The following is a 14,126-nucleotide window of genomic DNA, read 5'->3' on the forward strand; positions in this document are numbered from 1 at the left end:
ATATGTACGCTTTTTTAGAAAAACTCATCAGCGGATGTGAGTCTATTTGTTTACAGCATGTCAGTTGTAGTAATGCAATAATTTGGTGCAAGGCTCTACCGTATTCTGCACTTGCAACACTATTCTTCGGAATATAGTTGATTTTACTTAGATATAAACAAATACGAACAGTAAACCGTTACACCTTAGAAAGTAATAGCTGCTCCAAAGCGGTTTATAGTTCGCAGAGTTGAGATCAATATAGTTAAAGTACTTTAACCCCTAGTGATGCTCGGGGTAGACACATATATATTAAGGAGGATTGTTTATTGCATTATATTTTCTTTTTCAGTTTACATATTTTCCAATTGTTGATGTTAGTACTGTGTATCCAAAAAATTTTCCAAAAAGTTTGCCAACGATTACATTGACAATCTAATATGCAAAACATACCAGCGATACCTAAAAAAGCAGAATGAAAAATGCTGGACCGACAAGAGCGTGGCTCTTAAATTGATGATGATGACCAGCGATATTGTAAAATTCCACATTGATACAGTTTATTAACATAAACTCTTTATTTAAATACAAAGAAAATTCAATCGCACAATACTCGAGGCAATAAGTAAATAAGCCATGTCGAAAAAACTTGTAAGGACTAATAAAAAAGGAAGCAAACTAGGTTGCATGGTATATGAATAATGAGAAGGTACAGACCAATTTTAATTTTTCAACGCATGCTCAAGACACAATTTACACAAAATCTTTAAGATCAATTATACAGAAGAGCAGTGTTTTAAAATTCCCTTCTTTAGGAAACATTGACAAATATTTCTTGTGTAAGTACATAGAGTACTTATGTCATTTCAACACCTACATTGATTTTTAAATTCTAAGCCTGTCTTGCACTCAATGAATTAAAATCGAAATTTTACGAATTCAATTCCATCACAAAATTTGCTAGCAATCTTGGCAACTAAACCATTTGAAATTTCAAACTTGGCGATATTTCTCCAAATGACTTAATCCCAATTTATATCAAACGTCAAAATAAGCTTTTGCCAGTTCTATTTCCTGCTCGAATCGCTCACTCCTCGTCCACTCCTCAGATTGGATTTCACAGCTTTCCAAGGAACACGGAGGAAACGAATGTTCACGTTTCATGTTCCATGAACTGACAAAGGTTAGGTCGCGATGCTATCTAGAAAATTCGATCAGCTGAAAAGTAGAGTGCGATTCTTGAGTCGAGGGTTCCGGAATTGTGTTTCGTTTGTTGAAACCTGTGATGGAAGACAGTCGGTTTGATTAAATACATTGAAAGTTGCTTTGAAAAGATATTACTGGACAATAGTACAGATAAGATTTGATGATTAGAGTTATTATTTTACTACCCGCGATATATGAAATTTGAATTTCAACATCAAGTAATTTTCATCATCATTGTTAAGTCAAATTGTATAAAATATTGAGTGGCATGGCAAGTTACAAAAAATATTTTAACAAAAAAATCTGCTTTAGGGTGTTTAAAAGGATTATAAATATAAAACCATTTTTTTATCTTTACATTTCTTGTAATTCTCTCTTTGCATTCAAAGCAACAATCGGATCAAAAATCTTAAAATATGACTAATATTAAGAGCATAGATATAAATATACAATCAATTGTACAACATCTTATGATTCTATAAGAATTTTTCTCTTAAAAAGCAAAATTGTCTGTGCAAATAGTAACTCAACACAATGTCAAAAGGACTATATTGAACTATTTTCTTTTTGGTACGGATTTAAAAGAGTATTTCGTATACTAACTACTTCAGTCCTAGATAATTTACTTAATAAATTATATTATTAAATGCAACGATCACATAAAATTAATATTAACTCCATCCATTATATAACTACAAAATTGATATGTTATTCAATACAATTCACTCGTTAAAATGCAAAACATAACGTACGCTGTAAATATAAACATAATTATAATAAGTAAATATTAGTGATCCTTACGAATTATTTTTACAAAGCTGTGAATTCAGTAGAAAACGTTGAAAGTGGCATCGTTAGGGGAATATCTTTCTCGACATTCTTATTATCAACATTGGCACCTGGAAGGGACCATGTAGAACTGCCTGCTGCAGTTATTCTAGGTCCCATATTATCGTAAGTTGATTTTAAAAAGCATGTTCTACTTCTTCTTGGTAACGTAGCACCACCTCCTAATAAATCTGGATATTCTTCATTATGACCAGAAACTTGGACTGATATAAATATGTTGCCATATGGAGCTGGTAGTGCGAACTCTGCAGGTGGTGGAGGGTAAGTACCTGGGGGTCCTTCAATTGTTATTTGCACCGGCTCTAAACACCGCTGAGTGTCTTCACTCTCCATCGACATTGATCTGTCTAACATTTCAAAACCATATGATGAACCCAAATCGGCACTAGTTCTATCACAACTGACTGCCAATGATGTGTCTAGAAGCTTCTTTTCTTGGTCAGTGAAACTTCTACTTGGTGGCACTCTTCGACGTCTAGTCTTCCAACACACACATGCTGCTATGAACCCAACACCAGTCATAGCTAACATTGAACCGGCTACCATGATAAATGTGGAATAATCTGGGGCGACTCGTGCCGTCGCTGTTCGGGCTTTAGGCAGAAACAAAGTCAGGTAAGCCTTAGACTCACCCGCGGAACTCTTAGCAGTACATTTCCATTCACCAGATAAGTCACTCGTTACGTTTGTAATGGTCACATTGATCCACTGAGCACTTTTGTTTATAAAATCGTCACTATATTCATCAAAATAGTCACTTTGGTACTTTTGAATTAATATTTCACTATGTTGACTTGTATTGTTATGAATTTCAAAATGGCGGAACGACCAAGTTACGGTTGGTATTGGATCGCCGCGAACAAAGCAACCGAAACTTATGTCGGCCCCTGCCTCGGTTCTAATGACCGTTGGACTCGAATAAGCGATTGGGGGACAAACCATATCTTCGCCCTTGACAGACCGCCACGATATTTGCGCCACATTTTCTGGTCCATTACAAAACACTTCCTCATTAACGAGATTGCGATTGTCATTTAAAAACCATTCGTGGAAGTTTCTCAGTCTGCAGTCACAATACCAGGGATTATCCGACAATGTTAAAGTTTTCAAAACCGGAAGGTTGAATGTATCTTGATGGAGATGCGTGAGTAAGTTTTGATGCACATGAATAGTTTCCAACGCCCGCAAGTTTGCAAAAGCAAAGGGGTGAATGCTGTGTAGTTTGCATCTGGAGAGTTCGAGTTTCTTCAAATGTTGCAGCGGGGGAAACTGCTCGGCAACTAGTGAGTTCAGCGGGTTGTCGTTGAGTACCAACAACCTCAGTCGGTCGTTGCCCCGAAAAGTGTCAGGTGACAGTTGCAACAGCTCGTTCTGAGAGAGGTCTACCTCTATTAATATTCGAAGTTCTCTGAAAGTATCTGCGTGCACTGAACGTAAGTGTGTTGCACTGAGATTTAATCGTTGTATATTCAATAGTTCGATTTTGGCGAAAGCGTCTTGTTCTAATACCCCTAATGGATTTCCATGTAGATCGAGGACTTGAATTTCGGACGCCAAATGCGGAATTTGTTTTAGCCCCGCTGATACACACGACGCTGTTTTCTTCCCCGACGACCATTTGCATTGACAGTCTGGCAGGTGCCCGCATTTCGTCCAGTCGCTGCCAGTATGGTTCACAAACAGTACTACGAGCAGGCAGCAAGCGCTCCACCGTTCCCGAATTCCCATTTCATATCAGGGACCGTATCTTGTTCGTTTACCTGGAACAAAACATTTCAGGTTAGTTATACGATCAGTATAATTGGTGGCTTTAATTGGGTACGACTCAAGTGGGCCTGTTGAGGTTAACCCGTACAAAGATGTTGAGGTTGTTGAGGGATGTTTGCAGTAATTAATAGTGGTCGCTTAACCATGTCGTATCGCGCTGACCTATCTTACTTGTTTGAGTTTAAATGGAGATCAAACATTTGATATGACGTAGCGTTTAATTACGATTGACGTGGATCACAAAGGGGCGAGAGGTTGTGTACGGTATGAATAATATTCGTCAAAGGCGGTCCAAGGTAGTGGCTGCTAGTTTGCGGTTTGTGTGTAATATTTGAGTGACTAAGGGAAATAATGAACTGCTACAGTTGGTGGTAGTCGAATTGCGCTGGTTTAAGGGTCTCAAAAGGAAACATCTACTACAAATGTTGAAGGGATCACTGACCTTAACCTGTTTGTTGTTATCTTATAGTGAAATTCTCGTAAGCGCCTTTTTGGAAAATCATAACCTGATTTTTGTTTACAGCACCTCACAACAGACATGCTAGATTCAATCCAGTTAACAAAGTAAGCTCAGATTATCTGAAATAGAAGTAGCGTGACAGTTTGGAGGTTTTGCTGAAGACAGTTACATCAGTATGTGATTTTTCAATAAGACACTTACGAGGTTTTTACGGTTTTAAACCGACATTTCCAAAATTAATTAATTAGTCAACCTTGTAATAGGTAAAACAAAAAAGTACCTATTCATGTTAATAAATAATAGTACGTAATTGGGGCACTGAAGAAATAACTACCGAAGTATTTTCATACAACTTAAACGTTTCGGAAATATGTTCACAAATTACATCACTAATTTAAGAGCTACGCTCTTGTCGGTGTAGCATTCTCCATTCTTGTCTATCAAAAGACAATTATTCTCCACAAAAAAAAAAACTGTTCACAAATAAAACATCCAAATTATGTACGAAAAGCAAAAAAAAAAACGCTCTTAACAGACGAGATTAGCCCAGTTATGACGACACACCTAGAGACAAGACTAATTGCGGACCTTTGACCTGAATGCGGGCATAATATATGCCGGAATATTATTAACTGTCCACCCCGTAAATGAAATTAGTTTGCCTTGACGGCGAAATATTATGCAGGGTCGGATCTTGGGATACTTGCAGTGAGATAACGGTTGGTACCCTGTGGCGTTGGATGTAAATCCTTCTTGCAAATAAAGCTAGTCAATGCAGAGGCAGGGTGTTTTAACCCAAGGGAATTCATAACTGACGGTACAGTTATAAATTAGAATGACAAGCTGGCCCTTAAGAGATTTTCTTGATAATTAAATTGGCAGGATAAAGTTTTGGGGTACGGGATTTGAGATTTTTTTAAGTGTTGTATCAATATCAATTCATAATTTACCTTTGGTCACTTAGGCTTTTCGGAGCCTTTGACGGCTCAATAAATAATTCCCACATTCTGTCGTACGAAAGATGAAGAAAATAATAATTATGAAATTTACATTAATATGAAGATGTATCTATTGTACGGGATACAGGTAAAATATTATTTAAAGAATAAAATATCTTAAGTGTTTTTATTGTTTTTATTTAATTATCATTTTCTGTACGTTTTAAGTTTGATGGTTTTGTGTGGCTTTTATAATACATAATTTATTTCTTTAATAAAGCGTTTCATAAAAAAATATTTCATTTGACTTTTTAATTACTTACTTTCATAACATCGTCTGCAGAAGTTTAAAATCGTGGTAGAGATGGATTGTAGAAAAGTTTTTCTCGGAAATAACGTCTCCTTTGGCTAGTACTTTTTACTTTTGAAGATATTAATATTTGCACGAATGTCTCTAATATTAAAATGTGATGTGTTGAAAATATTAGTTGGTTTGTTCGTTAAGCTGTCACTCCTTAACTATGACGACCCGATTACTCTAGCCATAGTGGCAGCCAATCAGCTCGTGACACCAAACACTTCAGGACCCCGATACCGACCCCGCCGGCTTGGTCGACGACTTCCCTCAATCAGCGCTTGTCGCTATCGACCCACTAGGGTTGATTAATTCTTTCAAATATTTTTTCCTCTTAGACGACACCCTGAGCAGAGGTTCGCGCCCAACTGGGCACCGTCAGGCCTGTTGTCGTAAACGTTATACCGGGTGAGAGCCTCCAGCGCTCCCCATTTGTCCGGCTTAGTAGTTAATGCCACCTGCGGCAAATCTACAATAAGTCACGTCAAAAAAAAGAAAGAATAAAAACTCCTTAACTGTAATTATATACCCAACCGGTCATCATGAAAGGAGATCCTCGGATTTCGGCCCAGAAGTCAAAGTGCTGGGCAAAAAAATTTTGCTATATTCGTCTGAGCATTTATTACTATAGCACCAAAGTTGTAGAGTCAATATCTTCGGTTTTATTCGTAATTAAAAAACTGTATTTTACACACATTTTTAGTGAAAATGTTAAAGTGCCGGTCAATTCTAAGTATAGCTCCGATATGATTTTTTCTCTGGTCGGCATCTTCACATTTGGGTCGGGCGAAGTATGGAAAGCCGATGATATCCTTTCGCATAAACGTTGTCAGGGGAAACGGAAACGGATAGAAGTTAATTTTCAAAAACAAAAAAAATACCATTCAATATTTAGTCATTTTTTGAATTTCCACTGCTAAGATGTTACTTTCAGTAGATGTTGCATTTTCTGAACAACAACAAACAACATACTTTGATGGTCCCAGGTGAGAGTTTGCTGTACCTGTTTTGAGTAATCAGTGTTTTAAATTTGTTAGTCAAATTTCGAATATTCAACACAGGTTCATGAAAACATCCGATTATTACTATTTCAAACGCATTTAGCCAAAACATTACACTATGTTTTGCAACAAAGCAGATTAGTTAAGCTCCATCCAACTAAAATACCATTCGAGGCAAATCCACAATAACTCACGCCAAAAAAAGGCTAAGCATTTGCTAAAGACTTAGCCGGAAAAGTCTATGCTTTTAACTAAAATATTTTCGCAATACACCTAGTTAATCCGGCTTTGTTTAAAATTTCAGTAGAAACTGCACAAAGAAGATTATGACGAGGTGTATTAGCTAGCGGTTCATGCTGTCAACCTGTTTAAAACTAAGTCCGTAGCGAGGATACTGGGTTATTAAGTAAAAAAAATAATGGAATTAATATTACGATGGCGTAGTCACTAAAAAGAAGCTCCATATTTTAGAAATGACTACCTATAAAACTAAAAAATATTTTCTCTATTTAGGAACGTCTTAATTTGTTCATTCGTGAACCATTTTTATTGTACTTTGTTCTTTAATAATAATGTTACTGAAAAAGAGAAAAAGATTTGTTACTAATAATAAAGATAGAGATTAGAATTATTATTAGGTATGTATTTGCCCCGTTTCCTGCAGACACCTAATTTTATTTTAAGTTATACCTTTCTTATCCGCCGAAAAGGAAAGGGACGGACGATTGACAGCTGTTAATTTGAAAAAATAAAAAGTGAATGAACATATAGCTCGGACGAATTAAATAGGTATCGCACTGTTATGTAGACCGCTTGACGTGTGCTGTCAACTTACCTAATTCTGTCGGGTTACTTGGTTATTGGCCAATGTAAAATTTGCCTGAAATTGAAATAAATGTGTTCATTAAATTGTATATGCCTGTCGATTACCCGTCCCTTTGCTGTTGATAAGAACATGACAAGTATAACTTAAAATAAATTTAAATGCTGGAAGTACCACCATTATGAGGTAATACATAAATAAATATTAACTATATAAATATAAAAAGTAAATAAGTTAGGGTAGGTAAATATATAAGATAATATATATTTATGTCGTAACAGTGGGTCGTAACATCATCATCAGAATGGAGGGTGGGCGTTAGAAGACAATAATGGCCGTCATCAGTATCACAATCATTTTATTTACTTCCACATAGTTTTTGTATCACGATTCTCGACTCACGGCAACGACACAGTATTCGTAACGGTTACACAGTCTCTCGTTATCTAGCGCGCATAAGGACGTTAGCGCGAAGGGGCCCTCCACCACCCATGGTTCCTATATTCGGACCGAATCCTCGGTACATGTGAACGTAATTGCTAGGTGCTCTCTTTTCCGATCACACTTTCTTGACGTCCCTACAAGTTATAGGTGAGCAACTATAGCACTCCACGTTCCGATCGTAATTATTCGACACGTCCGTTCACGACGAAGGTTCGCGGTAGACTGCCCGACTATAACGGCAGTGCACGTCCGTTCGACACGACGACTCTGTAGTGACTGTCGACTTCACTCAGCTCTGGCCGTACGCCACCTGCCGTTGGAGCGTTGCAACTTCATGAGGGAAGTGATGTAACTTCATTTTATTTTCCGATTTGATCAATTTCTCTTCTTAATTCATAACTAACTCCGACATATAAATATTAATTAAATTTATATTTATTGCACTAAATGTAACGATTATTATTTTTCGCAATAATTTAGTAGCCTATTACTGTCATAATGACTCATTAACGCAAGTGCTCTAAGTAATACGTAATCTGGAATTATTTCATTAAGTACAACGTATCCTCGTTACTGTCACACAACTTCGTGTACTGAATGTAATTGGATGGCTAGGTCATTAATTTGAGACCTAACGTCATTACGTATATGGACTAAATAACCTCCTTGCTCCTAATCTAGGACAACATGGTATATAATTAACTAGCCTCCGTGGTCCAGTGGCTTGAGCGTTTGGCTTACGATCCGGAGGTCCCGGGTTCAAATCCCGGTAGGGACATATCACGAAAATTACTTTGTGATCCCTAGTTTGGTTAGGACATTATAGACTGATCACCTGATTGTTCGAAAGTAAGATGATCCGTGCTTAGGAAGGCACGTTAAGCCATTGGTTCCGGTTACGACTTACTGATGCAAGTTAGTAGTGAGCCATGAGCCGTGTCAGGGGTCTTTGGCGTTTCAATAGTAACCCTGACGCCACGGTTGATGGGGTTGGAAATTCACATCACAATCCACACGAGAAGGAGATTAACTAGCTTTATGTCCGCAACTGTATCTGCGAGGAATTTGGTTATAAATATATATAATACTCAGTAACTTTCTTTTGCTGAAAACATTTTCGAAATCGGTTCAGTAGGCCCAGAGATTATATCCTACAAACCAAAAATAATCGACGTCTAAGTTGATTATAAAATGAACATTTAGTGTACCTACGTAACGATGTATAATTGCCTGGAAACGTTTTATTTTAAATTGTTGTTTTATTTTTCGGTGACTATGATTTGTGAGTTAACATTTAAATTATTATAATCAATAAAGAACTTTTAAAAACACACCCAGAAACTTATAAACTGGACTTCTTTATTCATGAGAGAAAAATACTGGTTATTAATTTGATAGTAGACTAGAGAACGGCTAACCTTCATATACAGTTTGATGAAAAGACACTCTTTTTTGCCGTATCTAGAGTCCAAAGTATTACTGAGAGCTTGATTTAAGCAGTTAATTTTATATTTTTCTTTATTCCCTTGTCAAATAGAGATTAAGTAATTTATTAATCCATTATAATAAAACGATCCGTTTATACAGCAGCCCTTTTAACTAAATTAATTAAAGAACTTTATCGTAAATTTAAATAAGCTACCTAAATTACTTCAGACCAATCCTAAAACAGGAGAAATAAAAAATGGGAGATCTTAAACAATTAATCGTTCAGAATCAGTTTTATATTCTTAATTAAAACCAGATTGGACATAATTAACATTATTCAAGCAATGAAAAGTGTCTTGTCCAATTAATAATGTCTGGACTATTTTCAATTTAAAAGATCAATTTTACTTAGCACTTTCTGTAGGGCAGGTTATTAATGCAGGTATATAGATATTTTTGTAAATACAGGGTCTTAGTGACAACGTTACGAAAAATTTTGAGTCAATGACCATGACTTTAAGGTAATATCAAGTGGATAATATCAACAGGAAATTCCACTTGATTATTAACTCAGAATCATGACCTGAATCATCCCCCTCAGTATTCTTTACTAGCATCCTTTTTAACGTACACGGTTTATGCTGTTTGATACAGAATTATTTGTTCTTATCTGTCCGGTACGTTTACCTACACTTGTAAATGCCTGATTCACTCTAGCTTCCTTGATTGAAAACTGAGGGAGAAACCTGTGTGGCAATGGACTATAGACATTGGTATATAGAGCCATGTCCAATTCGTTCAAACCCAGCAGAACCGCCGTTGCAATAGCTTCTTAATAAATGCCTTCACGTTTCATTAAAGCGCCCCCTATAGCCCGGGGCACTTGACTAAATTCTGGCAAAATTAAATCAGCTCTACGGCAGTGCGGCTGGCGTGACGCCAAGTTCGAGACCTGCCTCCTGCACATTAATATTGTTTTAGATCGTTGGCTTCAAGATCCATTGGACCTGCTCCGTGATAAGAATGTTTGATTCTAGAACCTTCTTTTTGATTCGTGCTATTTACTAGCAACGAGCCAAACGTTGGACGTTTGTATTTCCGCACCGTACTTTACCTCATGTACTTTGGATTCATACTCATCCTTTTTCTGTCTCGTCACAATTGTTCACAGTTTATGCAGCATTTTTACAGTGACAATACTTGCCAGGCTATCTTTCACATTTACATTCATCAGGTACCAGGATTCGGGAGCACGATTTGACTATTGAAAGACGTTCGTGCTGTATATCTGTTTAGACAAAGAAACGCGTTTTATTTATCGGTATTAGCTTCCTGGATCCAATAACTGCTTGAAAATAGCTGACGGACGTGTTTTGCTGCTCGTATAGCAAACAAAGTAACTCGCCTGGCTCCATCTCTCTTTGGGCATCCAGTATGGATATTTGCTTATCGGAAAGTCACCATAATAGTAAATTCGGTTATAAGAGCATATTCACGGGGTGTTAGTGATATTATAACGAATACTGAGGGGGTTGATTAACCATGATTCTAAGTAAATATAAAATTTATATTTTTTGTGTTTTGTAAAATTATTTTTAATTCTATAGTTTTGCGATGGAAAATTCCACTTGATATTAACTCTTAGTAATGATCTGATCCTCCTCAGTATTCGTTACGATGTCACTTACACTTACACAGGTAGCCATAGAAGTAGGTACGTATGGGTGTTAGTAACACCATAACGAATACTGAGTGGGATGATGCAGACCATGATTCAGAGTTGATATAAAGTGGAATTTCCTGTCGGAAAATTCATGAGAATTTTCATGTGTGTTTTAATTATTTTCAGTTCCATATGTTTGCGATGGAAAATTCCACTTGTCATCATCTCAAAGTTGTCGTTACGATGTCACTAACACTCTGTATAAATATAATCATTTTTTTTGTAATCGTTGCGATTAGTTTAGTAGGTATGTAGCTCATGAACATTTTTGGTGATAGCGATATTTAATTAATAAAATGATTATAATTTTAACATAACTTATTGATATCACAGGATATTCCATAGAAAGAATAAATAGTCTCAATGCACAAGCACAGAGCTTGTGTATATTTTTGAAGATAAATGTATCTAAAAAATCTAAAGTGGCATGTTTGTGTGGACCTCGCACGAATATAGGACAGCGAGATCCGCCAGCGAGTGAATAGATTGACGAACAGCGACGTAAAGGCAAAGGCCGTCCCAAAAACGAAAAAGTAAGTGACATGGATGTTATAGGTGGCTGAAATCGCCTGTATGCATGCAACAGCTACTTTGTAGGCAATCACTGGATTGCTGATACTTTGATCAACATGGAAGAACCTTAACAAATTCTTGATTTTATTTCTTTCTATTATGAGTATTATGACTGTCAATTCCACATATATATTTAAGTAATACTTATTTTTATTTATTTCTTTAATACTGATTTAATTGTTAATTATAGTAACAAATTGCTCAAGCAAGTCTAAGAAATGCGCTAAAAAGGCTGTAGGTATAGGTGTTTTTTTTAAATCCAGGGAACATTGTCAAACAGAAATCTCATTGCCTTAAAAAAAAGATAGTTATTAAAAAAATAACCTATAAACCGAGTGCTCTATAAAACTCTTCTCCGATATCTTCAGGCTCTTTACATTCATAATTGGTGCTGCTAGTAACAAGGTAACGTCGTTAAGGTCCATCCACACTTACACGATTACGTGCAAAACGGCTACCGTTCTAATTTAGCAATCTCCCGCCATTTTCCAACGACGCCGCGGGAAATGTGTGCAAAAACTAGCCGGAATATCGTCCAGGGATTTTAGATTTTTGAAGGGTATTACATTTTTGAAGGGGATTTTGAGTTTAAAACCGAAACTTTCAGTTGCTTCGGTTCTGAACGGAAGTTCTCATCTACAGTCTGTGGAATTTTGGTCCAAAATCAACGGAAATCTCTGATAGGTAGCATTGTTAGTGCTAGCACTGAACAAGAATATAGCAAGGGTTTCTAGAATTGAAGGAAGTAATCCGTACACACAGGAGCTTAATTGAAAACTGACCAGTTAGGGAAAACACTTATTATTTACATTGAATTCTCTTTAGATAAACACTATTTGATGTTAATTTACACCATAAGTAATTGGATTGAAGAGTTATAGTTATTTTAAGCTTATTTTGCTAGCAGGGTTCATAATGATTAATTGTATAATACCAATGTACCATTTCTATGTACCTACCACACAGAACGCAACAATGTTTCTGGGTTGATTAGGTCACTTTTAGAGATGCGCACACTTTTTTTTGTCAGTATGTGTACCTACAATAAAGAATCCATAGGTACTATCCTATATACAGAGTGTTAGTGACACCGTACCGATTACTGAGGGAGATGATTTAGCTCATTATTCTGAGTTATTACGAGTATGAAGTGGAATTTCCCGTTGCAAAATTCTTCATTATTTGTGTTCTTTTAAATTATTTTCAATTCTATACTTTTACGATGAAAAATTCCACTTGATATTAACTCAGAATCATGAGTCGAACCATCCTGCTCTACGTTCGGTAGGTTGTACAAGTATGTAAAGATCCGTATGGGTGTGAGCGACATCGTAACGAAAGCTTCGGGGGATGATTCAGACCATGATTTTGAGTTAATATTTTAGTGGAATGTCATGTCGTAAACTTCATGAAAATGTTAGTTTAAAAAAAATAGTTTCAGTTCCATACTTCTGCGACGGAAAATTCCACTTGATATCAACTCAGAATAATAGACTGAATCATACCTCAAGTTTTTCGTTACGATGTCACTAACACCCTGTATTATTAATGTGGGTCGTTCTTCTTTTTTATCGACAATGATCTGTCCTTCGCTCTGCTATAACATAGCATGTTTTAGAATTTTATTTAATCTTTCCATTGTCCAAAAATATAGTTATCTTATTATACTTAAAATACTAGCGAAATACTAATCGGTTCCTCGATTAGTGATTAACGTAGCTTGGTTGTTTTTCACAAAATTCTGTGACAGAGTGGTAAATCGAAATGCTGTCTCCGATGAAAAGGGGCACTCTGTCACAATATATTTTGCAATGCGCCTGCAAGGAACAGTATATTACCAAGATAAAGAGAAACACTAAATACTCCTCTACAGACACATCTCTATATGATGTTTTTTAAATATTTATTGCCGTTATAATGAAAGATGTTAAATCCGATATAACGAGAAAATGACTTCTTATTGTCGATAAAAAAGAAGAATGACCCATGTACGTTTTTTGACGTAACCTTATTATAGACTTGCCGCATGGCATTAAAATAACATAGGTACTTAACTTTTCTTTCTGACAGTTTTATATTCAAAGAAAAAGATAAACCTGGCGCGCTTAAGTCAACAAAATTTCTTACAAGGAACTACACGCCTATTTCAAGCGATGCCTTACAGTGGAAGTACAAACTTATACATATGTTCTACATTCGGCCGAAAGCCAAACTTCAAACCTACAGCTTTCGACGTAACAAATTGACTGCTGGCCTTAGCCAGCAAACTTGGGATCTTGGAATTTTGCCTCTACTGTCACTTTTGACATCTTAGACCTAAACATAGATCTGATATTGCCCGAAGCAGATATTCAAAATTAAGATGGCATGGTATCAATCCGATTGCGATGCTCTTGAATACTTGGCTTCCAATAATTAAATGCAGTTAAGTAAAATTACTAGATATTTTATATCAGAAATACTTTTTGTAAAAGTTTTTTCTTACTTGAAAAGAATCGTTTTCGAATCACATTCTTTACGTTAGGTACTTTCTTTTTTCGGCTTTTGATGAGAATAAAACACAATATAAAATACAACGTA

The 14,126-nt window shown here is 36.1% G+C and overlaps 1 protein-coding gene across 2 annotated transcripts in view; it reads right to left on the reverse strand.

Moving 5' to 3' along the window:
• Nucleotides 1-1,572: 1,572 nt before the first annotated feature.
• The window catches only part of LOC126375668 (leucine-rich repeat-containing protein 24-like), a 104,015-nt gene continuing 91,461 nt past the window's right edge, over nt 1,573-14,126 (reverse strand). For both annotated transcript variants that reach the window (XM_050022731.1, XM_050022733.1), the window contains one exon: nt 1,573-3,794. In XM_050022731.1, coding sequence (XP_049878688.1) covers nt 1,996-3,762 — 1,767 coding nt within the window. In that variant the 5' untranslated portion in view covers nt 3,763-3,794 and the 3' untranslated portion in view covers nt 1,573-1,995. The remainder of the gene's footprint in view (nt 3,795-14,126) is intronic.

This window comes from Pectinophora gossypiella, chromosome 19 (assembly GCF_024362695.1).
Source record: "Pectinophora gossypiella chromosome 19, ilPecGoss1.1, whole genome shotgun sequence".
Taxonomy (NCBI): domain Eukaryota; kingdom Metazoa; phylum Arthropoda; class Insecta; order Lepidoptera; family Gelechiidae; genus Pectinophora; species Pectinophora gossypiella.